At 63.4% G+C, this 26,835-nt stretch overlaps 1 protein-coding gene across 2 annotated transcripts in view; it reads left to right on the top strand.

Annotated features, from left to right (window-relative positions):
* The first annotated feature begins 1,780 nt into the window (after positions 1–1,780).
* The window catches only part of LOC102939540 (solute carrier family 12 member 9), a 49,726-nt gene continuing 24,671 nt past the window's right edge, over positions 1,781–26,835 (top strand). The window contains exons 1-7 of one of the 2 annotated variants that reach the window (XM_037908918.2): positions 1,781–2,024; positions 12,376–12,510; positions 13,198–13,335; positions 14,780–15,079; positions 16,666–16,773; positions 16,871–16,982; positions 22,131–22,288. In XM_037908918.2, coding sequence (XP_037764846.1) covers positions 1,853–2,024; positions 12,376–12,510; positions 13,198–13,335; positions 14,780–15,079; positions 16,666–16,773; positions 16,871–16,982; positions 22,131–22,288 — 1,123 coding nt within the window. In that variant the 5' untranslated portion in view covers positions 1,781–1,852. Of the gene's footprint in view, positions 2,025–12,375; positions 12,511–13,197; positions 13,336–14,776; positions 15,080–16,665; positions 16,774–16,870; positions 16,983–22,130; positions 22,289–26,835 lie in introns of both variants that reach the window. The other variant, XM_037908917.2, reaches the window with a different exon arrangement.

The following is a 26,835-nucleotide window of genomic DNA, read 5'->3' as shown; positions in this document are numbered from 1 at the left end:
TTGGCGGGGTCGGTTCCTGTGGAGCTTTGGGCGTGACTGAACCCTGGCCTGTGCCGGCAGGAGCCTAGCTCAGCTGGGTGGTCCTGGCCCTGGCCTGGCTGCTGTGCATTGGGCCGGCCTGCCGCAGGGCTGGGGCCTCCCACCCCCACCTCCCGCTGCAGGAGACTTCCCGTGCCCGCAGACCCCTCGTCCAGGGGGCTGCAGCGCTGCTGTGCCCGGCATGAAGGTTGGGCCCCACAGCAAGGGGGCTGGAGGCTGGCCGCCTGGCACTGAGGGGGCTCTGCTCTGCCTGGGCCCCGGGCTGCTGGCTGAGTTTTATTGTCTGGTTTAACTGTCTTTTTATTTTCTCTCTCTGATTATGATGGTACCCGGGAGAACTCCACTCTTCCAGGGGCTGCTTAAATCACCCAGCCGGGAAGGGAAGCGGGTGGGCTGGAGGGGAAAGGATGGAAGGGGGGTTGGAGGAGAGAGCATGGGGCAGAAAAGAGGCCAAGGCCGAGAGCGGGGTGGGGTGAGAGGGGGAGTTCAAGGAGAGAGGAGGGTGTGTGGGGGGTATGTGGGGTGGATGGGGATGCAGGGGGAGCAGAAGGCTACAAGTGCATGAGGATGTGGGGGGCACAGGGGTGTATAGGGACATCACGGGAGTGCAGCAGTGTATGGAGGTTAATGGGATGCAGGGCTGTGGGGGGTGAGGGCCATGGGGTTGTGGCTCTGGGAGGTGGAGAGGATGGGTGGGAAAGCGCTCTAAGGGGGACAGGATGTGTATGTAGGGGGGCAGGATGGGATGGGGAGGGATGCAGTGAGGGGTATGGGGGCATAGGGGGAGAGGGGGAGGGATGCAATGAGGGGGATGGGTACAGTGAGGGGGATAGGGAGTGATGCAGTGAGGGGGATGGGAGCATGGGGGGGACGGGGAGTGATGCAGTGAGGGGGATGGGGGCATAGGGGGGACGGGGAGGGATGCAGTGGGGGGGATGAGTGCAGTGGGGGATAGGGAGTGATGCAGTGAGGGGGATGGGGGCATGGGGGGTGGGACAGGGAGGGACGGGGAGGGATGCAGTGAGGGGGATGGGTACAGTGAGGGGGATAGGGAGTGATGCAGTGAGGGGGATGGGAGCATGGGGGGGACGGGGAGTATTGCAGTGAGGGGGATGGGGGCATAGGGGGGACAGGGAGGGATGCAGTGGGGGGGATGAGTGCAGTGGGGGATAGGGAGTGATGCAGTGAGGGGGATGGGGGCATAGGGGGGACGGGGAGGGATGCAGTGGGGGGGATGGGGGCATAGGGGGGACGGGGAGGGATGCAGTGAGGGGGATGGGGGCATAGGGGGGACGGGGAGGGATGCAGTGGGGGGGATGGGGGCATAGGGGGGACGGGGAGGGATGCAGTGAGGGGGATGGGGGCATAGGGGGGACGGGGAGGGATGCAGTGGGGGGGATGGGGGCATAGGGGGGACGGGGAGGGATGCAGTGGGGGGGATGGGGGCATAGGGGGGACGGGGAGGGATGCAGTGGGGGGGATGGGGGCATAGGGGGGACGGGGAGGGATGCAGTGAGGGGGATGGGGGCATAGGGGGGACGGGGAGGGATGCAGTGGGGGGGATGAGTGCAGTGGGGGATAGGGAGTGATGCAGTGAGAGGGATGGGGGCATGGGGGGATGCGGGGGGGGGGGGCGGGGGGGGAGGTGCCCAGAGTCCGGGGCGGGGCTGCCGGGGCCAGCGGCGGACCCAGGAGGACTGTCCCGGGCCGGGGGCGGGGCGGAGCGGCCGGGCGGGGCTGCCGGGCCGGGCCCGCCCCCGGCTCCCCGAGGTGGCCGGGCCGGGCCGGGTGCTGGGTTCGGCCGGGCGGCGCCATGGCGGGCTCGGAGCGCAGCCCCCTGCTCACCTACCGCCTCTGCAGCAGCACCTCGGTGGAGGAGCCCGGGCCGGGGGCGGCGCGGGGCTCCCGCAAGCTGCGCACCTTCCTGGGCGTGGTGGTGCCCACCCTGCTCTCCATGTTCAGCGTGGTGCTGTTCCTGCGGCTCGGTGAGTCGGGCAGCCCCCCAGCCGGCCCCCCAGGGACCGCCCAGCCCCCCAGGATCCCTCCCAGCCCGGCCCCCCAGGATCCCCCTCAGCCTGCCCCCCCCCGGGACCCCTCAGCCCGGGCCCCCAGGATCCCCTACCTGGGACCCCCCCCAGCCTGGTCCTCAACCGGGACCCCTCACCCTGCCTCCCAACTGGGATCCCTGAGGACTCCCAGGGGTACCCCAACCCTTGCCCCCAGTGACCCCCCCCAACACCCAACCTGCATCCAACTTCAGCCCCCCAGTGACCTTCCACCCCCTAACCCAGCCAGCCAACCATGACCCTCACACCAGATCTCCCCTAGCCTGGCCCCCAGGTAACCAGCCCCCAAACCTGGCACTCCAGTAACCACCCCCTGAAGTTCTTCTATTGCCCTTATCCTCCTGATCCTCTTATACCCCGGGACCTAACTTCTCTCAGCCCCCCTTCCTGCCATGGGCTGTCCGGGGGTTACTGGGCATGAGGGTGCCAGTATCCTCACACCTGCCCCACAGCCCCTCACGAACTCCCCAGTTCATCTCCACACAGCCCTGAACCTGCTCATCCCACCCAGCTCCTGTAACCCCCACTAACTTCCCATCACCTACACCTCCCCACTGTCCTACCATCCCCCCAACCCCTCCCCCACCATCCCCAGCCCGGCCCTCAGTCCCCCACCATCCCCAAACCTGCTCTAGCAGCACCCCGATATCCCTGGCACCCTGTCCAAATCAGCGGCCTGTGTCCAGTGTTCCTGGATAGCAAAAGATCCTGCCTCAAGCCCAGGCCCTGTAAGACTAAGGTGCCTTTTCCCAGAGTTTGAGGAGCAAGTTTTAGCGGCTGGGAAAATAAAGCCCAGAGCCCGCAATGGTCCAGGTGTGAGCTGCCCGGCTCTGCGGAGTTCCCTTGTGCCACCCGGAAGGTGAATGTTGGGCTCCTGCTGGAGGAAAGCCCCCGGTTGTGTTCATGAACGGTGGGTGGGCACAGGCAGAACCTGCTGGAGACAGAGCCTGAAATGGCTCCCAAAGCTGGTGGCTGGGGAACTGCTGCCTGCTTGCGGCTGGGCTCCACCTTCCTAGTACAAATACAAACCAGAACTGAGAAAAGACAAAGCGCCAGAAACTTGGGTTTGTCCGGGGGGGGGCTGGGCTGAAATGAGCGAGCAGCACCCTTTGGAGCCTCTCCAGCTCTCGCAGGGAATGTGGAAGTAAAACTGCTTTTGAGTTGCACTTTCTGGCTCCTGGGTGTGGTTCTCGTGAAGTTTGAGGCTCAGGGACCTGCTGTGAACTTCTGCTCCCAGCCCTTAACGTCTAACTGTGTCACGGAAACCCCAGCCTGGCATCTCTGTGCCATTTTCTCTCTGTCTCCCCCTTGGTCTGGTGGATGCCCGTAGTTGGCGGTCGTGAACTGCGATCCTGGGTTGGCATGTGGGATGCCCCTGACAAGGGCAAAGACCCACCGGCCTAGTACGATCCCCTCTCAGGGAGTATCCGCCTCACATCTGTTGGGACCTCAGGGATGCCCAAAGGTGTTTCACTCCTGCTAGGAGTGGTTCTTAGCCCCTGGCGCTATGGGAGACCCCTGAGCCTGTGCAAATTCAGTTGCCGGATTGGGATGTAAATCCAAGACATGTGGCTGGATTCTGTCCCCCAGCTCCCCCTCCACCCCCGAAGACAATGGGGGATGGCATGGGTGTAACCAAGGGCAGAATCGATCCTGCAGGATCTGTTCGGTGGGTGACGCTGCCCCAGCCAGAGGGAGCCCAGCGTGACTCCGGGAGCCCAGGCTGGGTTTGCAGGGCTGACTGTTCGAGAAAACATCCCTTTGCCTCTCACCTGAGCCGATCTGCTCCAGATGGATTGAGACACAGTGAGCCTGAACCCACAATGGCTTACGTACAGACAAGCTGCTGGATCCGGTTCCCCCGCCCCAGCGAACCCCTCCCCAAATTCGCTTGGCTGAAATCCAGCCTCCTGTATTTCTCACCCCTTCTGGACCTGTCTCCCTCCAGAGATCCGGGGCTGGTGCCCCACTCCTGGTTCTTCCAAGCTGTGCTGCGAATCATTCCCTTCCGTGCCCGCTCCCTGCTCTGCCAGGCCGGTCGGCCAGCACTGCTGCCCCTGACTCCTCCTAGCCTCGCTGTCTCCATTCATGCGCATCCAGGGCTTTGCTCCACCATGGGGTTTGACAGATGCCCGCTGGCAGGAGCCCCAGTGCCAGGCCCATCCGCTTCTGGCGTCTTTATCACCATGTCAGCTACTGGAGCCTTAGCTAGACTATAGAATCCTGGAATATCAGGGTCGGAAGGGACCTCAGGAGATCATCTAGTCCAACCCCCTGCTCAAAGCAGGACCAATCTCCAACTAAATCAGCCCAGCCAGGGCTTTGTCAAGCCTAACCTTAAAAACCTCTACGGAAGGAGATTCTACCACCTCCCTAGGTAACGCATCCCAGTGCTTCACCACCCTCCTAGTGAAATAGTGTTTCCTAATATCCAACCTAGACCTCCCCCACTGCAACGTGAGACCATTACTCCTTGTTCTGTCATCTGCCACCACTGAGAACAGTCTAGATCCATCCTCTTTGGAACCCCCTTTCAGGTAGCTGAAAGCAGCTATCAAATCCCCCCTCATTCTTCTCTTCTGCAGACTAAATAACCCCAGTTCCTTCAACCTCTCCTCATAAGTCCTGTGCTCCAGCCCCCTAATCATTTTTGTTGTCCTCTGCTGGACTCTTCCCAATTTTTCCACATCCTTCTTGTAGTGTGGGGCCCAGAACTGGACACAGTACTCCAGATGAGGCCTCACCAATGCTGAATAGAGGGGAATGATCATGTCCCTCAATTTGCTGGCAATGCCCCTACTTATACAGCCCAAAATGCTGTTAGCCTTAGGCTAAGGGTTGATCCTCTGGTAGCACCTCCGTCTAAGGGTGCGTCTGTACCACAGTTGCTGGGGTGGGTGGGTGTTCATCTATCTAGCTTGGATACTGGAGCAGAGAAGCCATAGCAGGGCGTGGTTTGGGGTGCACTGTACCGCGCAGAGCCCTGGGTAACTTCTCACCGAGCTGCCGCAGCTTTGCCACCGTTTGTACACCCGCTAGCTGGATTAAAGCCATTTTGGGTACGTCTAACTTGAGCTGCCCCGGGACTGCCTTGCGGGCACACCCTAGCAAACTCCGGCCTTCCCCAGTGCCGAGGAGTTCTTCTTCCAAAACACTGGGACAGTTTTATCCCGTGTTCTCACCCCGTGCTGAGTCTTGGATTGGTAGGAAAACCCAGGCAGATGCATGAGTAAATCCTGCTGGCCGGGCAACCTGCAATTCTGTTTACCTCTCTATTACTGTAACTGTGGCCAAGCCAACGCTGAATGGCGAAGGGTTTTACGCTCTGAGTCCTGCTACATCCACTTCTCTGGGGTTCTTCTTCTCCTTCATTTAGGTTCCTTAATCTGTCGTTTTGTGAGTGCCTGTCAAGTGCTTCTCACCAATAATTATTAAAGCCCGACTTGGGAAATTTCTGCCCTGGCTTATGACCAAGGGGAAGCTTGCTGTGGCCGGGGCAGGCCTGAGCCTCCAGCTTCTGCAGAACAGAAGCCTTAGAAGCTAGTTTCTAGCCTGTATTGTGGGAACAGCGGTGTGCATGTGACTGGAGTGGGCTCCAGGGTGTGAAATTCGCCAGTTTCACACTGCTGCACTGGGGGAAGCCCTGCAAGTTACCAGAACTGGGTCACCTTCATGCTGCTCCTTGGGGAGCTATGAGCCCGGCTGCAGAGATGCCAGGGGCTGATTTTGCAGCAGTGGCCTCTTCTTTTGGGACCCCCAGGGCCTGTCTCTGATCTTGCCTGCCCCAGCCATGTAGCGGAATAGTCCCATTGGCTTCCGTGAGTTGTTCCTGGCTCCTACTGGTGTAACTGAGTGGAGGAGGAGCGGGCCTGCAGTGCCAGCTTGTCAGAGGTGCCGAGCGCTTCCTGTTCCCTCTGGGCCTGCTTTGATGGGCACCGATGACAGTCAGGCCATTGTGTCTGAAGCTGGGCACCCAGAAGGGGAGCCCCTCCCCCCCGATTAGATGCTGCATCTTGAAGTTTGATCTTGTGACTTTGGGGGTGCAGAAGGAACTGGGGAGGAGGGGGAGGTGGGGATGGCGTCTCAGCAGGGTGTAGTCCCTGGATGCTGCGGGCCGGCCCTCGTGCCTCGCCCCAGCTTTGGCTTCTGGCAAACAGGATTCACGTCTGTTAAATTCGTCAAGCCCTGTGCATCAAAGCCTTAAGTACAAGGGAGGTCAGTGTACTTGGCAAGACCATCTGCCGCCCTGCATCCTGGGATGGCAACACGGAGCGCTCACCATCCCGTGTGTCGGTTCCAGGAGGATGGGAGCCAGCTCCTTCACCATGGGGCTTTGTCACTGTGGAGCTCCTCCATACGTGCAGGAGCCTGGCTGAGGTAGCCTTCAGGGTGAGGCGCCATGGCCTGCTGCTTCCCGTTCAGAGTGTGTCGGTTTCCTGTCTGGTTCGCTTCCTCCATCTGCCCGGCTGCCTGAGCCCGGCGTGACTTGGATTTTGGTTCCATCATCTCCCCAGCTTGGGAGAGCCTTTCTAGTGAAGCGCAGTGGCCTTACGTCCTCCGTCCCGGTGCTCCCTGTCTATCCAGGCAGCCGGCTGATGTGGCGGTAATGGGCATTAAGAGGGGGCAACACGCAGGAAAAGGAGAGTTCTAAGCTGCCGATTGCTCTGCACTGTCTTGCTCTGTTCCCTGGCCATGGAAGGATAAAGCTGTCCTGACTGCCAGGCACCCCCCCCATTCCGTCATTTCCCAAGCCGGCTCCCTCCCACCCCTCTGCAAGGTCTCCTCTGAGTCCCCGCTGCTGGCGTGCCTGGGGCTCTATGGGCCATTAGAGGGCCAAGCCCCGGCCCTAAGGAGGTCACAGTCTAATTAGCAGGATACCAGAACATGCTTGGGGAGGGGAGCCCTGCTCTTGGGCGGTGCAGGTCTTGCAGCGTGGCTCGTTTGGCCTGTTCAGTAACTGGTCCATGGCCCCTGATGACTTCCTGGGGGTGGCAAGGATAGAACTCAGCTTCCCCTGCTCCAGAAGCTCTGTCCTCTGCCTCTGGAGCAAAGGGAGAGTCTCTGGGAGCGGCGTGGGGCCTATGATGCCACTCCTGTGTGCAGTTCTGAGTCCATCCAGCAGAGGGCAGTGGTGCTCTCTCTCTCACACTGATCATGGCAACAGGTGGCCTGGACATGGCACTTTACAGCCTATGTTGTGCAAACAGTAACTACACACGCACACGCACCTGCCCAGAGAACCAGGCCAGTGCATTGCCAGGCCGCCCTGGCTAGGCCAGGCCTCTGTCACAGCTCACATTCCTCTCCCAGGTGTCAGATCTGAAACTGGGGCATTACTCCTGGGAGGAGCATCCTGGCCGGGGCCAGTTGGGTGGGGGAGCGATCCTGGCCCAGTTTGGGGTTGGTGGGAGGGAGGGAGGGAGTTATCCCAGACCCCATGGAGAGGACCCGACTGAACTGGTCTCTCCTCTCCATGATGTCTCTGAGTTCTTGCTGACTATCCGTGCAGAAATGACGTGGCCCAGGCAGGCCATCTCCCCTCCCGCCACCCCTTTCCTCTTCCGCTCCTTGGCCCAGGTGCCCAGCATGGCCGTGGCCTCTCTTCCTGGAGTCTCCAGGCCCTTTCCTGGGGGTGGGTGTGATTCGCCTGGATCCCTTGGCAGGCTGGGTAGCCCTGGGCTGTGGGAACAGGGCTGTCAGCAGAGGCTCACCCTGCCTAGCGCCTTCCATCTGGGGCCTGCGCAGGCTGCGGGGGTCTCGGGCGCTTGGCGGAGTCCCGGCAATCCCTCCAACTTCTCTGCCCAGGCCCCACCTTCCCAGTGGGTGTTTACAGTCAGTGCTGCCGGATCAATTTCCCCTCTGCACCGGCCTTTGGGTATGACTCCGCCACGGGAGTCACATACAGGTAGAGCATCAGAATGGCCACAGTGGGTCAGCCCAATGGTCCGTCTAGCCCTGTGTCCTGTCCTCCGGCAGAGGCCGGTGCCAGATGCTTCAGAGGGAGTGAACATAACCGGGCAATGATCGACTGACCCATCCCCTGTCGCCCCCACCCATCTTCTGGCAATCAGAGGCTAGGGACACCCGGAGCATGGAGTTACCTCCCTGCCTATCCTGGCTAACAGCCATTGATGGACCTATCCTCCAGGAACTTGTCTAGTTTTTGTTTTTTTGAACCGTGCTATACTTTTGGCCTTCACAGCATCCCCTGGCAGTGAGTTCCACAGGTTGACTGTGTGATGTTTGACGAAATACTTCCTTTTGGTTGTTTGAAACCTGCTGCCTATTAATTTCATTGGGTCACCCCTCGTTCTTGTGTTATGAGAAGGAGAAAATAACCCTTCCTTATTTCCTAAGAGAGTCTGGGCGCAGGCAGCCATAAGCATTGTAAACCTGCCTTTCAGAGCTGCACCGTCAAAAACACTGTCTCACCTGGCGCAGCGCCATAGCCACGCTCAGCGGGGCTGCAGCCAAGATCCCCCAAAAGGTGCCTGGAAGTTAGAGCTGTCTCTCTCCCCTGGCCTGCCCCTGGGGTGGATTTGTGCTGGGGACACCCTGTCACGGAGTCCGTGGGCGATGCTCTGGAACTGCTCCCCGTGAAGCCAGTCAGGACTCTGGGGAAGTCTCCTTTCTGTGAGCAGCCTGTCTGCAGGAAACAAAACTAACACAACTTCCACCTTCCTGGGTCTGACCTCGGAGCATTCAGCATCCTCTGCCCCTCCGTGCGCTTCCCACAGCGAGTCCGCCCAGGCGGGGTCCTGGGGAAGCCAGAGGGTCCTGCCCCCCAACTCCGCAGTCAGACGTGACTCTCAGTCAGCCAGTAAAACAGAGGTTTATTAGACGATAAGGTTTATTAGGAACATGGTCTAAAACAGAGCTTGAGTAGGTGCAGAGAACCGGACCCCTCAGCTGGGTCCATTTTGGGGCCAGTGAGCCAGACAACCGTGTCTGCACTTCACTCCATGTCCCAGCCAGCCCCAAACTGAAACTCCCTCCAGCCCCACCTCCTCTGGGCTTTGTCCCTTTCCCGGGCCAGGAGGTCACCTGATTCCTTTGTTCTCCAACCCTTTAGCTCTCACCTTGCAGGAGGGAAGGGCCCAGGCCATCAGTTGCCAGGAAACAGGGTGTCGGCCATTCTGCACACACCTGCCCTCTAGGGCTCTGCAGTGATCATACACCCTTACCCCACCACCCAGACACTCAAGAACTGTATAGGGGAAACTGAGGCACCCCCACACTATTCAGAGGAAACATTAAGAACAGTCCCACTTCGTCACACGCCTGTCCCGTCTCCACCCGGTGGGTCACGGTGCCTGTCCCTTTTGCCCACTCTCATTTGGGGGCTCATTATGCAGGTAGCTTATTGGTGCGTAGTTAAAGCTGACAGGGTGCTGAGTGGGCAGGAGGGGATGTGGCATCACTCGCCCGCTTTGTGCCCGTCCCAGTTCTCTGTGGAACAGGGCCACTTCCTGCATTCCCCGGGATGAGCCTGAGTGTGCCGGGTTCTTCGCATGGCAGCGGTTCTCTTCCGCCCTTTGCTCCGTCTGGCGCTGCGTGTGAATGCAGCCCAGGGGCACGTGGTGTCTGGCTTTGCCTGGTGCTGTGAGCCGTGATGCTCTGCCCACATGTGGGACCCAGCGGGACAGTGACCCAAGTCCGGGGAGTCTCACTTTGATGTTCCACCGGAGCAGCTGGCTGTTTCCCTGCAGCGATTCCCTCCTGGGCGGCTGCCCTGCGGTGCCCAGAGGTAGCTGGTACCAGCAGGAGCAGCTGTGGGGCTGCAGGGAGCTGGGCGGGTGTCGTCCTTGCCCAACGCAGGAAAGCAAAACCTACAAGAGCTGTGTCATGGAGTCCCTGGGCGCTGCTCTGGAACTGCTCCCTACGAAACCAGTCAGGACTCTGGGGAAGTCTCCTTTCTGGGAGCAGACTATCTGCAGGACACACAGCTTCCACCTTCCTGGGTCTGATCTCGGAGCATTCAGCGTCCTCTGCCCCTCCGTGCGCTTCCCCCAGCGAGTCCGCCCAGGCGGGGTCCTGGGGAAGCCAGAGGGTCCTGCCCCCCAACTCCGCAGTCAGACTTGACTCTCAGCCAGCCAGTAAAACAGAAGGTTTATTAGACGACAGGAACATGGTCTAAAACAGAGCTTGTAGGTGCAGAGAACAGGACCCCTCAGCCGGGTCCATTTTAGGGGGCAGGGAGCCAGACAACCATGTCTGCACTTCACTCCATGTCCCAGCCAGCCCCAAACTGAAACTCTCTCCAGCTCCTCCTCCCCTGGGCTTTGTCCCTTTCCGGGCCAGGAGGTCACCAGATTCCTTTGTTCTCCAACCCTTTAGCTCTCACCTTGCAGGGGGGAAGGGCCCAGGCCATCAGTGGCCAGGAGACAGGGTGTTGGCCATTGTCTGTGTCCAGACCCCTGCACACACCTGCCCTCTAGGGCTCTGCAACGATCATACACCCTTACCCCACCCCCTAGATACTTAAGAACTGCCTAGGGGAAACTGAGGCACCCCCATACTATTCAGAGGAAACATTAAGAACAGTAGTGATTGTGGCACCTGAGAGACTAACCAATTTATTTGAGCGTAAGCTTTCGTGAGCTACAGCTCACTTCATCGGATGCATGCAGTGGAAAATACAGTGGGGAGATTTATATACATAGAGAACATGAAACAATGGGTGTTACCATACACACTGTAACACAGAGTGATCACTTAAGGTGAGCTATTATCAGCTGGGGGGGGGACCTTTTGTAGTGATAATCAAGGTGCCCCTCTGCCATGTACATTGGTCAGGCTGGACAGTCTCTGCGTGAAGGAATGGATGGATGCAAATCAGACATCAAGAATTATAACATTCAAAAACCAGTTGGAGAACACTTCAGTCTCTCGGGTCGCTCGACTGCAGGCCTAGAGGTGGCAATACTTCAGCAGAAAAACTTGGGGACGGACTCCAACAAGAGACTGCTGAATTGCAGTTGATTTGCAAACTGGATACAAGTAACTTAGGCTTGAACAGAGACTGGGAGTGGATGGGTCATTACACAAAGTAAAACTATTTCCCTATGTTTATCCCCCGCCCCCCACTGCTCCTGGGACGTTCTTGTCAACTGCTGGAAATGCCCCACCTTGATTATCACTAAAAAAGGTCCCCCCCACCCCCCACTGCTCTCCTTCTGGTAATAGTCACCTTACCTGATCACTCTCCTTACAGTGTGTATGGTAACACCCATTGTTTCGTGTTCTCTGTGTATATAAATCTCCCCACTGTATTTTCCACAGCATGCGGCTGACGAAGTGATCTGTAGCTCATGAAAGCTTATGCTCAAATAAATTGGTTAGTCTCTTAAGGTGCCACAAGTCCTCCTTTTCTTTTTGCGAATACAGACTAACACGGCTGCTACTCTGAAACCTGTCATTAAGAACAGTCCCGCTTCGTCACAAGCTGTGTCTGGGATGGGGGGGGGGGGGATCGGGAGGTGGGGGCAGTGACTGCTCCCTCCCAGCAGCCCCAGATGGAAGCTGCTTCTCCCTCACGCCCCTTAGGAGGCCAGGCACTTAGCAGCCACCGAATAGCCATGGTTGAAGCAGAAACCCTGCGGGGGGGGAGGCCAGACGCCAGTGCCCGTGGGCAGCTTGGTATGCCAGCCTCCCCCAATCGCCCTGAGCTCAGGGAGTGCCCAGGGCATTGTCCCTGCTGGAGGCTGGATTCCTCCCTGCTCCGGCTCTCCCCCTCCCTGGGGACACCATGCCGGGGTAGATGTACAGGGACTCGCCCTGGTGATTTGCTGGTTCCCCAGCCCTTCACGGGTGCTGTACCCCCACCCCCCCATGCTGTCTAAAGGCTCTCCCTGCGCGTGGGGCTGAGCGTTGCTTTAATCCCCCTGGTGCTTCGCTTTAAGCCCCTTGTGCCGCAGCTCGTGGGCTCTGATAATTGCTCTTTTCCCTGGAGCGGAGCTGCTGGCGCAGCATGGCCGGGCCGTTCAGCACAGCGGGGACGGGTGCCCAGCACCCCTAGCATCAGGTCCCTAGCGGGTCCCCCACTGGTCTCTAGCTGGAAGGCTGTTCCTACAGTGGGGGAGCAGGCCCATGGGGGGCAGGTTCTTCGGGCAGGAGGACAGACCCCTGGCCTGCCCAGGGCTCCTGCGCCATGTCCCTCACCCTTGCCTGGGGGGTCGGGGGCAGGCTGGGCTGGCCTGGCTTCACAGGGAGCTGAGAGGGGGCGGGCGCTCCTTGCCACGTTCCCCTTATTCCCTCCCTCTGCCGGCAGGGTTTGTGGTGGGCCAGGCTGGCTTGTACGAGGCACTGGGCATGTTCGTGGTGGCCTACGTCATCATCGGCATGACGGTGCTGTCGGTGTGCGCCATCTCCACCAATGGGGCGCTGGACGCCGGCGGAGCCTACTGTATCCTTCCCTGGCACCCCCGCCCCGGCGCTGCCTCTCTCTCGGCAGCCCATCCGGCCCAGTTCCCCTTGGTCTGGATCTGTGGGGCAGCAGTCTGGCCTGGCAGAGCTGGTCCCCTGGCACGTGCTGTGGGGGGCGAGCCCTGGGGCTCCGCAGACAGACTGAAATCCCCACAGCCCGTGCCCCCTGGCCGGCAGCCGTGTGCCCTGGGGAGGGGTCAGGCTGTGCCCGGTTGCCAGCCAGAGGCTTTGCTTCTCTGCACCCACCCCTCTTCCCAGCACGTGCCCCCTTCCCAGCTGGGCGGTGGCCTCAGGCGGCCCCGTGGCGCTGCGGGGAGGGGAAATCCTCACCAGCTTTAACTGGAAGTGCCTTAGAAAAGGGAAGCTGAGGGCACTGGGCTCCCGCCCTGCTCACCGCAGCCAGCTGGGAGCTGATCCAGGTCTCTAGGAATGTGCCACGCCCAGAGCAGCCGCTGTGCTGGGCAATGGGACACCCCCCCCCCCCCACACACACACCCTGTGCCATGGGCCGGCTCCTGCCGTGGAATCAGGGCATGTCAAGCTGGTGCCAGCGCCTGGCCCTGCATGGCCAGCATCTCCCCGGGCTCCCACAGGCCCGGGGGGGTGGGCAGGAGCTGCTGACGCTGGGATCCCCCCGCGCCCTTGGTGTTCCTTGACCCCAGCGCAGACATGATCAGCCGTGCGCTCGGCCCTGAGTTCGGGGGCAGCATCGGGATCATGTTCTTCCTGGCCAACGTCTGCGGCAGCGCCCTGTACATCCTGGGGCTGGTGGAGGCCATCGTCGACATCTTCGGTGTCCCTCTAGGTAAGTGGGGTCCCCCTTCCCTCCCCACCAACAGCCCAGCTCAGCTGCCCGGTCAATCCCTCCTCCACTGCCTGCCCCAGGATGGGCCCATCTGACCCTGGCTCCAGCCCCCCGGTTGTGCCGGTGCCCAGGGTGGGTGGGCTGGAGGCAGCGCTCCCCCGCCCAGAGCTGAGGTAGGGGCATCGCCTGGGGTTCATGGGCCTGCAGAGCTACTCCTTGGTTTGCGGGCTGCAGTTCCCCATGTAGCCAGAGAGTGAGCCAGGGAGCGGGCGAGGCCGCTGCTAGACCCCAGGAGACTGCCCGCGAACCACCCTGCTCCTGGAGGGAGGGGACCTTGCCCGAACAGTGAAAGCAGGGGTCTTGGACGCCTGGGTCCCTGCCTGCCTCTGTCATTGGCTCCCTCCCTGACTTTGGGCAAGGCCCTGCCTTGCTCTGTGCCTCAGTTTCCCCTGCTGTTACATAGAGGGCTTGTCTGGCCTTACCAGCAGGGGCCTGTGGGGTTCTGTCCATGCATGGTTTACGGGGGGAGCAGCCCGGGGAGCCGGGCATGGCAGGGCAGCCGTGGGGCTGCCAAACCCGGGGACTACGCTGCGTAGGGCTGAGCGCCACCTGCTGGTGCTATTGGCAGCGACAGTGCTGTGCTGGGTGTGGATGGCTGCCATCCCCATGGCCCCTGCACTCCAGCTTCCCCTCACGTGGCCCGCAGAGGTGCAGGAAGGCCCCTGGCAGCTGCCTGCCGATTCCCCTCCTGGCTGCACCAGCCCTCCAGCTTCTCTCTCTGATCAGCCCCATTGGCACAGGGATGTGGGGCAGGGGGAGGAGAAAGGTTAATGCCCCAAGGAGCCTGCCGCTCCCAGGTAGGAATGCCCCCCCCATACTGGGTTACCTACCTGTGCCCGGGCAGTGATGGCCCTCTTGAAGCGGGGGTGAAGGTGACCCCCACCCTGGCATGCCCAGGGCTCAGGCTGCCCCCACTGCCCCACCCCACTGCCCCATCCCGCAGCTTGGCCTCTCCAGTGCGGAGCAGATGCCTATGGCATAAGGCTGTGGGGCCCATGGGGGAGAGGGCAGTGACCCAGGAGAAGGGAAGGGGTAGGGGGTGCACATGGGGGGTAGGGACACCCACGCAGCCCCCAAGCCAGCAGCCACCACCCTTGGAGAGTGCGATTGGACCCTGGGGCAGAGCCCCTCACTTTCCTGGGATGGTCCTGCCCCACCCAGCATGGCAGCGCCTGGCCCTCGGGTCTCTGTGTAGAGAGTGGGGGGGAGCGGGGGGCTCAGTCTGGTGCCCAGGTGGGCACAGCGCAAAGCTGGCATGGATTGGCTCCCCCACTGGCAGCCCCAGCACAGGCCTGCGCTCCTGTCCCAAGGCAGGGGATGTGTGGGGAGCTGCCCCCATGACATGCCCACTCTGGGCCCCTTAACCCGCCCCATCTCCCAGCAGGTCAGACCATGGGCAGCAGCTTCCAGGTCCTGCCCCGCAGCTACTGGTACGAGCTGCTCTACGGCACGGCCCTGCTGCTAGTCTGCCTGCTGGTCTGCCTGGTGGGTGCCTCCATCTACGCAAAGGCCACCTTCCTCATCTTCCTCATCGTCATGCTGGTGCTGGGCACCGTCTTCGTCAGCTTCTTCGCCGTGGGCCCCACCGTGGTGCCGCTGCTGCTGCCGCAGGGCAACGGCTCGCTGGCTGTCAATGGCTCCTTCACCGGCTTCCGGCTTGCCACCCTGCGGGGCAACCTGGCAGGTGGGCACCGTCCGGCTCTGCCCTCAGCCCGGCAACCCCTCGCCCGGCCTGCCCGCCCAGACCGCCCCGCGCCCGACCCTGCCCGGCAACCCCTCGCCCGGCCTGCCTGCCCAGACCGCCCCGCGCCCGCCGCCACCCGGCAACCCTCGTCTGGCCTGCCCGCCCACACCGCCCTGTGCCCGACGCCGCCCGGCATCCCCTCGCCCAGCCTGCCCGCCCAGACCACCCCGCGCCCGACGCCGCCTGGCCCGCCCGCCCAGACCGCCCCACGCCCGACGCCACCCGGCAACCCCTCGCCCAGACCGCCCGGCAACCCCTCGCCCGGCCCGCCCGCCCAGACCGCCCCGCGCCCGACCTTGCCCGGCAACCCCTCGCCCGGCCTGCCCACCCAGACCGCCCCACGCCCGCCGCCGCCCGGCAACCCCTCGCCCGGCCTGCCCGCCCAGACCGCCCCGCGCCCGACGCTGCCCGGCAACCCCTCGCCCGCCTGCCCGCCCAGACCTCCCCGCGCCCGACGCCTCCCGGCAACCCTCGCCCAGCCTGCCCGCCCAGACCGCCCCGCGCCCGATGCCTCCCAGCAACCCTCGCCCGGCCTGCCCGACCTGACCGCCCCGCGCCCGATGCCGCCCGGCAACCCCTCGCCCGGCCTGCCCGACCTGACCGCCCCGCGCCCGATGCCGCCCGGCAACCCCTCGCCCGGCCCGCCCGCCCAGACCGCCCCGCGCCCGACGCCGCCTGGCAACCCCTCGCCCGGCCTGCCCGACCCGACCGCCCCGCGCCCGACGCCGCCTGGCAACCCCTCGCCCGGCCTGGCCACCACCCGCCTGACCCTGCGTGGCAGCTCCTCACCCAGCCTGCCTGACCCAATCACCCCTCACCCAGCAACCCCTCACCCAGCCTGCCCACCACACACCTGACCCTTCCTGGCAACCTTCAACCCAGTCCTCCCAACCCCGCCCAGCAACCTCCCACTCCACTTGGCCCTTGGCCCTGCCCCCAGTTCACCTCCAGGCCCCCCACCTAACCCTGCCCCCAGCTTCCCCCCAACCCCCTGGCACACCTTATCCCGTCCAGCTCTGCCTGCCCTGCCCAGCAGAGCCTGGCACTTTGCTGGGACTCACCTTGGGAGTTACAGTTCCCCCAGCCCTTAAAGGCTCAGGCCATGAGCCATCTTCCAGCTTTACAGCCAGAATGGCCGTGCCCACAATCTGCCCTTGCCCGGTGCCGCTAGAGGCAGATGGCAGGGGCTGTTCCCTGGCTTTGCCCCAGCTGTCGGGGAGCCCCACACCCTGCCAGCATGGCTGCGCTGGGGAGCTCCCTGGCAGCGCGGCAGCGGCCCCCAGGGCTGTGCCCCGAGTGGTGCTGCCCCGCGCCCAGCAGGCTCCCATGCCAGTTTCGCTCGGCAGAGAGCTGTCTGCCGGGCTGACCTCGGCCCCGTCCTTGCCCAACACTCTCAGCCCGGCCTGACGCAGCGCTCGAGCCGGGGGGTGTGGGGGGACAGAGCCGGTGCCCGTGCTCCGGCCTGCGTTGGGGGCTTGGTGCTGGGGCTGCTGGGCCTTCCTCACCTCTCCCCTCCGTCCCGGCAGCCGCCTACGGCGTGGACTACACCACGGGGCGCCTGATGAGCTTCAGCACCGTCTTTGCCGTCATGTTCAACGGCTGCACCGGCATCATGGCCGGCTCCAACATGTCTGGTGAGCAGGGGGCTGGGCGGGCGGGGGAGGGGAAAGGCCAGGGGGGCCGGGGGCCATGGGGCAGGGCTGATGGCGTCCCCTCGCTTTCCCCCCGCAGGGGATCTGAAACGCCCCAGCTACTCCATCCCCAGAGGCACCATCGCCGCCGTGCTCTTCACCTACGTCATCTACAACCTGCTGGCCGTCACGCTCTGCTGCACCTGCGACAGGTACGTGCCCCCGGCCCGCGCCAGCCCCCGCCGGGGCGAGCAGGCTGCAGTGCCGTGGGGGGCTGCCGGAAGCCCAGCTCCCTGGAGGCAGCGGGTGCGGGGGAGCCCAGCTATCCGGGCGGAGTGGAGCCGGAGCCCAGGGAAGGCCGAGCTGACGGGCCGCAGGCTGGCTTGGGCCAGGGGGCTGCTGAGCAATCCACCTGCAGAAGAGCCGCGTTGATTTGGGGCTGGCAGGCAGCCAGGCATGGGCGGGCTGGGAGGCTCTGGGATTGGGGTCACCCAGAGCCACTGGGCGCCTGCTCCTCCCAGCGGTGGGCTTGCAGCTCTCAAGGACTGGGTGCCAGGGCCTCACCACAAGCTCATGCCATGCCGCTGTGCCAATGGCACCATATTCAGAAGCACCTGCTTGGTCCAGCTGTGCTCCCCGTCCTGGAGCTGGGGCCCTGCAGGGTTGCTGGGCAGTGCCCGCCTTGCTGTGCCGGCGCCGGGGGCTGCCCAGAGCACGCCCCGGGCTCAGCTGTTAATTTTCCGTTCTGGAAAGTGGTGCCATAAATCGGGCCGGTGGCAGGCGGCTGGCAGGAATCGGGAGAGTTATAGCTGTCAGCAGCTAATATCTTAATGCACAGCCATTGCTCAGAGCGACAGGGGACAGGCCGGTGTGGGGCTGCCACTCAGGAATGGGTCGTGGGCTTCGCTCGCCTCCCCTCCCCCCCCCCCCAACTAATTAGCGAGACAGGCCCAGGGCATGGCCCCCACCCCGCCTCCAACCCCTGGGTAGTGCGGGGGTGGGGTGTCACTGGCTGAGCGATGTTGGGGCACCTAGTGCCTTGGGAGCAGGCAGCGGGCAGGGCACGGCAGAGCTTGGGCAGTGCCTGGGGCTGCGCGGAGGGACAGCTCCACCAATGAGATCCAGGGCAGTGGCCTTGTGCCTGCTGGATAACATTGGGGGAGGGGGGTCTCCGGCTTCAGTCCTGCCCCCCCCAGAGCCCTCTGGCTCCCTTAGGGGGGCCCCCACTCCCCTCCCCAGCCTCCCTCCCGGTGGATAGCTCCAGCCTGCTCGCTGCTCAGAGCTGGGCCCAGCGGGCCAGCTCCGCAGGGGCTGGCCTGACCAGACTTTGTCAGGAGCGAGCACATGATGGGGAGCTGGAAACCTGGGGGCTGTGATTTACCTCCAGCGCCCGCCCACCCCCCCTCTGCTGCCACGGACAAGGCTCTGCCTCAGTTTCCCCCTCTAGTCACTAGGGATAATAGGTCTGACTCAGCCCTGCTGTAAGTCCCGTGGCTCCCCAGGAAGGGGGCTGCTCCCTGTTGGAGACCATTCCCCCCGGGGTGGGGTAGCTGGGAGCCTTGCCCTGGCAGCCTAGCTCCGCCGAGCCCTGGGCTGGCATGGGACGGGGGTGGACCCCCGTCCCGTGTGAGGACTTCTGGGCTTGGCTTGGAGCCTACAGTTGCGGGTTCTCCCCCCGCCCCCATTCCCCCACCATACAGGGGAGATAGGCTAGCATAAGGCAGGGGAGGGCGGGGTTTCACACTTGGCCCTGTCAGCCTTGAGAACAAGCCTGCAGGAGCTGCTATTTAGGTAGGACCTACACAAAAACAATCCTCTTCTCATTTAGGGTGGCCTCACCAACCATTCTTTCTACAGCTCCTCCCACATCCTGCACGCTTGGGGCCTGCCTGGCGGGGGCACCTCCCCAACGCCCCCTGCTGGCAGGCACCACACCCCCTTCATTCGCACCAGCTGTGCTGCTTGGCAGGTTAGGGGCAGCAGCCTGCTCTGGGGAGGAGGACATCAGGCAGTGCACGAAGACTCGGGGCAAACCCAGCCCCAAGGGAGAGGTCCTGGGGGGCTCTTGTCCCTGTGGAGAAGGCAGGACTTTGATTGCCAAGGGTTGGTGCAAACGCCCCGTACAATGGAACTGGGGCTGTCCAGCCTGGTGGGTGAGAGGCTAGGCGACCCCCCCACCCCCACTGCCTTGCAGGTCGAGCCAGCCCTTGAAATGCAGCCAGGGGGCAGCCAGCCAGAGCAGTGGGGCTGGGCCAGGATTCCCCAGTGGATGTGTTGCAAGCCGGGGTGGGGGAAGCTGGTCCTGGGCCCCCACACTGGACCATCCGCTCTGCTGCCACTCTGAGCAAGGTGATCAATTTCCAGATAATTAGGTATTAATTGCCAGATACACTGAGGTTTCAGATCTGGGCTAATTTATCTCCCACCTGCTCTCAGACTCTTGTTAAAATCCAATTAAAAGCTGGGCCATTTGTATCCTTGTAAAGCATCGGCAAATGGCTCCTTCCCCGCTTAGTTCCTCGCTGAGTTTTGGCCAGTTGGCTGCTGCGGGGCTTTATGGGCCGCTGTCTCGTAAACCCCGGGTAGGTGGCTTCCAGCTGATCGATGGCTCCTGTGGCTTCCAACCCACAATGAAATGCTCGTGGCCAGGCAGCTCTGGCTGCCGAGCGGCTCTGAGAACCCACCCTTCGCGCCAGCAGCGGGAATCTGCCAAGAGGCTGTGTCTGCTGGCTGCGGCGGGGCCCGTGGCCCGGGATGTTCCTACCAAGCAGTAGTGGTACCCTGCGGCATCCAGAGGGCAAACAGGCCATAACTGGGCACCGTGGGGCCCCAGAGCTGATGCCCCAGCCCGGATGCTGCCTCAGAAAGGATATTCCCTTCGCCCGCAAGCTGGCCTGGCCATACTCCCCCAGGGGTGGGGTTCCCAGGGACTCTGAGAGAGTAGCCCTGAAATCCACATGTCCAGGAGCGGACACAGAGGCCTGGCGGGGCCAGGTCTCTCCCACGCTGGTTTTCTGACTCTGCAAGTGACGGGTGAGTTACCTGGACGTCCCTTCCCACTGCGATTTCCCTGGGAGTATTAGAGACTCCAGCCACCAGTGTGATGCAAATCACAGGGCGCCCGCCTCAGCCAGACACGGCACACATGGTGTCTTGCTTCATCCAGCCCCCACACAGCTCTGACCCGCAGCCCCCTGCTAGCCCAGCCCTGGGGTCACTCCGCCCAGCTGCGTCACTCAGGGGTACACCCTGATGTCGAGAAGGTAAAATCTCCAGGTTCCCTTGCCCGTGTCTCTCCCCCGGAGCGGAGCCCGGCCCTGGCAGAGCGTTCGGGCAGCATCCCGGGGAGCCCGGAGCTGGGCCCAGCAGGCTGCCCCACCGGCAGGGCTGTGTTGGAGCCACTGATCTGCCCGCCGGTGGCTGTGCCTTGTGCGCGGGGATGGGCGTGATGCCATGCTGGGCAGGCCACTTTGCGTGGCCTGGGCTCCTCGCCCTGCCGCCTTTACAAAACAAACCCCGGGCTGGAAGCGCCACCCGGTGCCAGCCTGATCCCGGGCACCCCATCCCTGTGTCCCTGATCGTGTCTCCGATGCCAGGCTGGGTTTGTCGGTGTCTTTTGTGCACCCCCATCGTTGCTCCGGGACAGGACTTGGCCAGTGACATGCCCCAGCAGAGCTGGTCCTGCTGCGGTGCTAGCATGAGGGTGGGGAAAGGGGGGTGTTTTAGGTCTTCCTGGAAATCAGCTGCCTCGGGGCTGGATGGTTTGATTAACCCAGCGCCCAGCACGAGCCGTCTGCCAGCCTGGCCATAACTGCTTTGCTATCGATCGGCCCTGGCCCGACCCGCTGCCTCCTGGGAGACTGATGGTAGCAATTGGCTCTGCTGGGCCCTGGCACGGTAATGGGCTGGGAGAGCAATTACCAGTGAGCCGCCTGGGGGCCCCGCTGAAGGAATCGTGCTCTGCAAGGGCTGCAGTGTTCAGGGGCTTGGGCAGGGCACCCCCATGCCCGCTCCCTCAGCCCGTCAGGGAACCCCCCTGCTCTGGCCCCCACCGCCTCAGCCTGTCAGGGACCCCCCATGCTCCTGTGCCTGTCCCCAAGGCCTGTCAGGGCCCCCCCCACTCCTGCCCCCATCCCCTTGGCCTGTCGGGGACCCTCCTGCACCTGCCCCCTTGGCCTGTCATGGACAACCCCGTGCCTGCCCCTCAGCCCATCAGGGACCCCCCCCATGTGCCCAAACCTGGCCTTTTGGGGAGTCCTCCCCTCGTGCCCATCTCCTCGTCCCCTTGGGGACCCCCAGCACTACTGCACCCGCCTGCACGGTGCTCATGATGGCCCCCGCACTAACAAACAATAAACACAGTGCTTGTGAGAGACCCTGCAATAACAAACCCCTCCGTGTAGGTGATGGAGCAGCAAGGTGTGTCTGTCCTGCAGCCAGAGCTTTCCAGTTCCCCTCTCTGGGGGGTGGCTGTGCCTGGCTCCTCGGGGGAGATGGGGCAGATTTCCCCTTCAGCTCTGCTCATGGCTCTGGTCCAAGAAGAGTGGGCAGAGCACGGGTGCTAGGCGGCTGGGCAGTGCCTTGCGGGGAAGGGGGGTGTAGCGAGATCAGGCTGGAGCTGGGTGGGGAGGCCAGTGCCAGGTCACGCTGTGTCTGCCCAGGGCTGCTGGCACTGCACTGATGGCTGCTCTTAGCATCGTTGCTTCTCCAACGAGCTCCACGGCCAACTTGCCCCTGGATCCTCCTGGCGTCTGCTTTTCCTGCTTCCTTGGGCCAGCCCTGCCAGGCACACGGCGCCCCCCTACAGTGGACACCCAGCCCCTACACGGGCTCCCCCACTCCCATGGCCTCTGTCCTCATCTTGCCCATTGGGCAGGGCAGCTGGTGCGGGAGAGGTGCCCCGGGGGAAGGGGTTGGCTCCAGGAGCTGGGGCTGTGGTGCTGCTAAGGGGGCCCAAGGACCCAGGCAGAGGCTGGTACGAGGGTTCAGGGGAGATCTCTTCCCCACCAACTCCCTGAGACGTCCTGGCCAGAGGGGGGCACAGACCAGCTGCTGGAGCCACTCTTCACCCTGCCTGTGCACGGCCGGGTGTGGGGTGGGTGGGTTAATTGCTCATTGTGACCCGGGCATGAGTGTGTGTAGGGCGTGTTAGTGCGTGCTGGCATATGTGGGTGTGCCCTGGGCATGTCGTGTGCAGGGTGTGTTGGTGTGTGCTGGCATACGTACGGGTGTGCACGTGGCAAAGTGTGCAAGGGTGGCTGGTTGGCCTGCGGCATGCACGTGGGGGTGCCGCTGGGGGTGGCGTGTGCCCCCGTGCTCTCGCCGAGGTGCCCCGGCTCACCCCTTCGCCCCGTCGACAGGACCCTGCTCCAGAAGGACTATGGCTTCCTGCGGGACATCAACGTCTGGCCCCCCTTTGTCATCATTGGCATCTACTCGTCCACCCTCTCGGCCTCCATGAGCAACCTGATCGGGGCCTCCCGCATCCTCTATGCCCTGGCCAAGGACGACATCTTCGGTGAGTGCCCCCCGTCCCCGAGCTCCTGGGTCAGAGAGGATGCCCCCCAACCCGACAGAGTCACGGGGGGGCTGGCCCCTGGGCATACCCCTCCCCCAACCCCCTAGATAAATGGGGATCCCCCCACAACTCCACAGAGTGACAGGGGGCTAGGCCCTGGGAATATCCCTCCCCCAGCCCCCTAGATCAGTGGGGATCCCGCCGCAGAACGACGGGGGGCTGGCCCTTTGGGATACTCCTCCCCCCAGGTTAACAGGAGGAGCACTGAAGCCATCCCATGCTCCGAGACATCGCCCAGGCCAGTGCTGTATGGGGCTGACTTGGCTGCAGTCTCAGTGGGGTGGGGCAGCCCTGGGCACTGCAGCATCTGTGCCCCAGAGCTGTACCCGCTCTGGGAGCAGGGGGAACCCCCCACCCAGCCCACTGCCAGCACAGTCCATGGGAGAAGGAAGGGGCGTGCCAGGTCAGCCCCGCCACACAAAGGCAGCCAGGAGAGCCACCAGTGTGGGTGGTTTTTATGCTGTGCACCTGTCCCTAGGAGCAGGGACTGAGGCCCACACAAGGGGCACTGAGCCGTCCCCGGGGCACGAGCCGCTCCCTGCTACCCTGCCTGGGCTTTCCCTGGGGGAACAGCTCTGAACCCCCCTCGCCATCCACTGTGCAGCCACCCTGTGGGCCTGGGCCAGATACAGCGTCACTAAGGTGTGGCCAGGGAGAGAACTTGGAGCCTCTTCGGGGGAGTCTCCACAAGCTGTGAACTGTACGGGGCCTCTGACATGTGGGTGAGCAGTTCTGATTCCATCCAGCAGAGGGCAGTGGGAAAACACCCACACACTCATCCACCCACCCACACATGGAGGTGGCTTAGATTCTAGCTTCCAGTCCTGTGTGAGCAGGGGAGGGTGGTACTGGGCTTCTTGGCCCCCTCCGTCTGCTTCGCCCCGGTCCATACAGTGCCCTGTCACTCAGGGCAGTGGGCAGGGCACAAGCACTGGGTAGGGTCTGATGGTCCATTCAGGGAAGGCTCTTTCCGTGGCTGGCTGTCCCTCCTTGAGCCAGCCCCACCCTCGCTGCTGGGAGGGTGCCACTCTCAAACCCCCTGGGTCTGCCCTGTGGTGCCCTCGGTCCCTGCAGCAGCCATGCCAGCCCCCTCCACTCCAAGGGCAACCCCTTGGCCATCTGCTGGGGGGAGCAGTTCTTCTCATGCATTGGGCACAGAGCCACCCAAAGCCCTCGGCTCCCTGACCACCCTACTCCCGCCCCAAATGAGCTCTTCCTCACCCCCAAAATGGGCTGTCCCTAGTGGTGTTGGGGGATCCCAGTCCCTTGCCCTTCAGCCCCGCTCCAGTCATACGGACCCTTGCAGCTGCTCTCCCTGGCTCCCTCTGCCCGCCCCACGCTCGCTGACTGTCCCTCTGGCTCCAGGCGCAGGTGCCCGCACGTCCTTTCAAGTCCCCTGGCCCCTTGGCAGCCTTCCCCAGCAGGTTTGCCTACAGCGCTGGAGTGGGGCTTTGGGGCGGGCACCCACCTTTGCTCAGCCAGCCTGTTGCTTGTGCTTGGCTGGCTGCTTGGCCGGTCCCGGGGAGCCCCGGGCTGGCATGGCTGTGCCCGTGCAGCGCTCTGAAGACATGAAGTACAGACCTGTGGGGGGCACCAGTGACTCGGAGTCCAGGCTGCAGCAGCGCCAGGCCCTGCCAGGAAAGAGCATGGGCACTTGGATTGCATTAGCTCCTCGGCCCACTTGGGCTTCTCCAGCCAATGAATAAATATCCCTTGGTGCTCCCTGCTCTCCCCCCCCACCGCCTTCCAATGCCAGGGGCTGCCAGCCCCCCGCTGGCACTTGAAGATCCCAGCCTTGCAGGGTGGGATGGGGGACGATGCAGTGATTAGCGTGGGGGGTGGGAGACAGGACTCCAAGGTGCCTTTGGTGCCTCAGTTTCCCCATGTGTAGTATAGGGACACCTCTGCCCCACCCTGGAGATGCTCAGATGCAGAGCACGGGGTTACCCCATGTCGTCGCTGAGGGCCTGCGCTACAGAGCACTCCCGAGATGCCCTGGAGAGCCATGCCGAGCCCTCCCCCGGGACAGACCGTAGCTGTGCTTGGAGGGATGCCCAGGCCTATGTGTCCATGGAGTTCCATCCCAGGAGAGGGGCTAGTGAGCCCGGGGGGGTGGGACCCCCATGTGCTGACTGGGAGCCCCCCATTCAAACCCTAGGTGAGCAGGTTGCTGATGTGGTTCCTTCGATCCAATTGGCTCCTGTCGGGCCGTTGATTCTCAGCGATGCTCCTTCCCCGCCATGCAGAGCAGCACCCTTCTGCCCCGGGCTGCGTTCTCCTTGGCCTGGCGGGTGGTGGGCAGGAGCCCGGGGCTCAGCATGGCCCAGGGGCAGAGCACAGCCCCGGTGCCTGCCCGTCTCTGATCCCCTGTACATCTGTGACAGTGGATACCTCTGTCTCTCTGGCAACAGCTGGCGCCATTCCCTGAGCCCGTGCCCAGCAGTGGGGGTGTCGGGGAGAGGCCCGGCTTGGTTGGCCCTGACCCGAGCTTTGCAGCCCAAAGGGGGGTGGAGGGGCTGGCTCATGGGGAGCTGGCTCTGCCAGGTACCGTGACGGTAACCAGAGAGAGGCGGGTCCATTAGGTGCCCTGCGGCGGATTTTGTTGGGCTGGGGTTGGAGCCAGGATTCCCAAGGACGTTTGTGACAATCACTAAACCCCCTGGAATGGACTAAACCAGGCAGCTCTGAAAGCCTCTCTGGCGGGTAGTTTATGTTCTCGCGGCTCTTGGCGGCATGAAATATTGCACTCTCGGCTCGCTAATGCATGCAGCCACTTAACCGTTTGCATAGCGGCTCGGCACTGGGGGGGGGCGGTGTCTCTTTCCGGGGCTAGTTCAGGGGAGGGGGCGCGGTGGCAGTTTGCACCCCAGGCCGGAGCGAAGGGCCATGTTTTGGGTCGTTCCCCTTCTGGCACGGCACGTGCGACACTCCGGGCTCTAGGCGTGTCCCTGCTCCACTGCCCCCGGCCGGGCGGCTCTCTGCTCCTGGGTAACGCTCATCAGCCACCCGGTAGCGATCACCAGCTGAACCTGCCGTGAGCCCAGGCCATGCGCCTGCTTGCCGGGGACAGGGGTTGGTGCACGTGTGGCCTGCAGCTGAACGGCCGTTGGCTTGGAGCTCCTCGGAGCTCCCCAGCTACGCTGGCAGGGCCACCTCCCAGGGCCCACAGGCACGTTACTGATTCGATATTCCCCTCTGAATCGGTGCTGTCCCCTCTGTCAGTGCTGACCCCAAAGCTCCAGCGTGATGCCAGGGGGCACTGTGCTGCGGGCAGCGGCAGGGCTCATTAGGGGGCGCTGTCCCCTCTGAGTCAGTGCTGACCCCAACACTCTAGGGGGCGCTGTGCTGCAGGGAGCAGGGAACGGGGCTCAGAAGGGGTGCTGTGCTGCAGGGAGTGGAGGGGGGGCTCAGTAGGGGGCACTGTCCCCTCTCAGTCAGTGCTGACCCCAATGCTCTAGGGGGCGCTGTGCTGCAGGGAGTGAAGAGGGGGGATCAGTAGGGGGCGCTGTGCTGCGGGGAGTGGAGAGGGGGCTCTGTAGGGGGCGCTGTGCTGCGGGGAGTGGAGAGGGGGGCTCAGTAGGGGGCGCTGTGCTGCAGGGAGTGGAGAGGAGGGCTCAGTAGGGGGCGCTGTGCTGCAGGGAGTGAAGAGGGGGGATCAGTAGGGGGCGCTGTGCTGCGGGGAGTGGAGAGGGGGGCTCAGTAGGGGGCGCTCTTCCCTCTGAGTCTGTGCTGACCCCAGTGCTCTAGGGGGCGCTGTGCTGCAGGGAGTGGAGAGGGGGGCTCAGTAGGGGGCGCTGTGCTGCAGGGAGTGGAGAGGGGGCTCTGTAGGGGGCGCTGTGCTGCGGGGAGTGGAGAGGGGGGCTCAGTAGGGGGCGCTGTGCTGCAGGGAGTGGAGAGGAGGGCTCAGTAGGGGGCGCTGTGCTGCAGGGAGTGGAGAGGAGGGCTCAGTAGGGGCGCTGTGCTGTAGGGAGTGGAGAGGGGGGCTCAGTAGGGGGCGCTGTCCCCTCTCAGTTAGTGCTGACCCCAAAGCCCCAGTGACGCTAGGGGTGCCATGGTGCTGGCTCTGAGTTAATGCCCATTGGAGGTGCCGCTCCTGTGGTGACTGCTGGCACTCTGGGGCACTGCACCCTGCCTGCTGGCACAGGACTCCCCACTTCCTCTCCACCCCCCCGGTCACACTGTGGCTGGTCTCCCACCCCCCCAGGGACTGGGCTGCTCCGGCAGGCTGGGTCTTGGTGAAGGGCCATTGATGAGTGGAGTGGCCACCGAGGCCAGTGCTGTTGCAGCCCCTGGTGCCAGCCTGCGGGGCCCTGTCTCGGCTGGCGCTCCCAGGCTGGTTTGTGAAACAGGGCCAGAGTAGGGCTGTGGGGCGGGGGCAGTTCCTGGGCCTCGCTGCCGCGTTCCCCGTATTGCCTGGGAAAGCAAGCCAGCTTTCGGCAGGGCCCTGATCCGCTGGCTGGGGCTGGGGCCATGCCAGTCTGAGCTAC

The sequence above is a fragment of the Chelonia mydas genome, chromosome 9 (assembly GCF_015237465.2).
Source record: "Chelonia mydas isolate rCheMyd1 chromosome 9, rCheMyd1.pri.v2, whole genome shotgun sequence".
NCBI lineage: Eukaryota > Metazoa > Chordata > Testudines > Cheloniidae > Chelonia > Chelonia mydas.
Note: the sequence above shows the minus strand (reverse complement) of the source record. Positions and strands in the feature narration are given on the sequence as shown.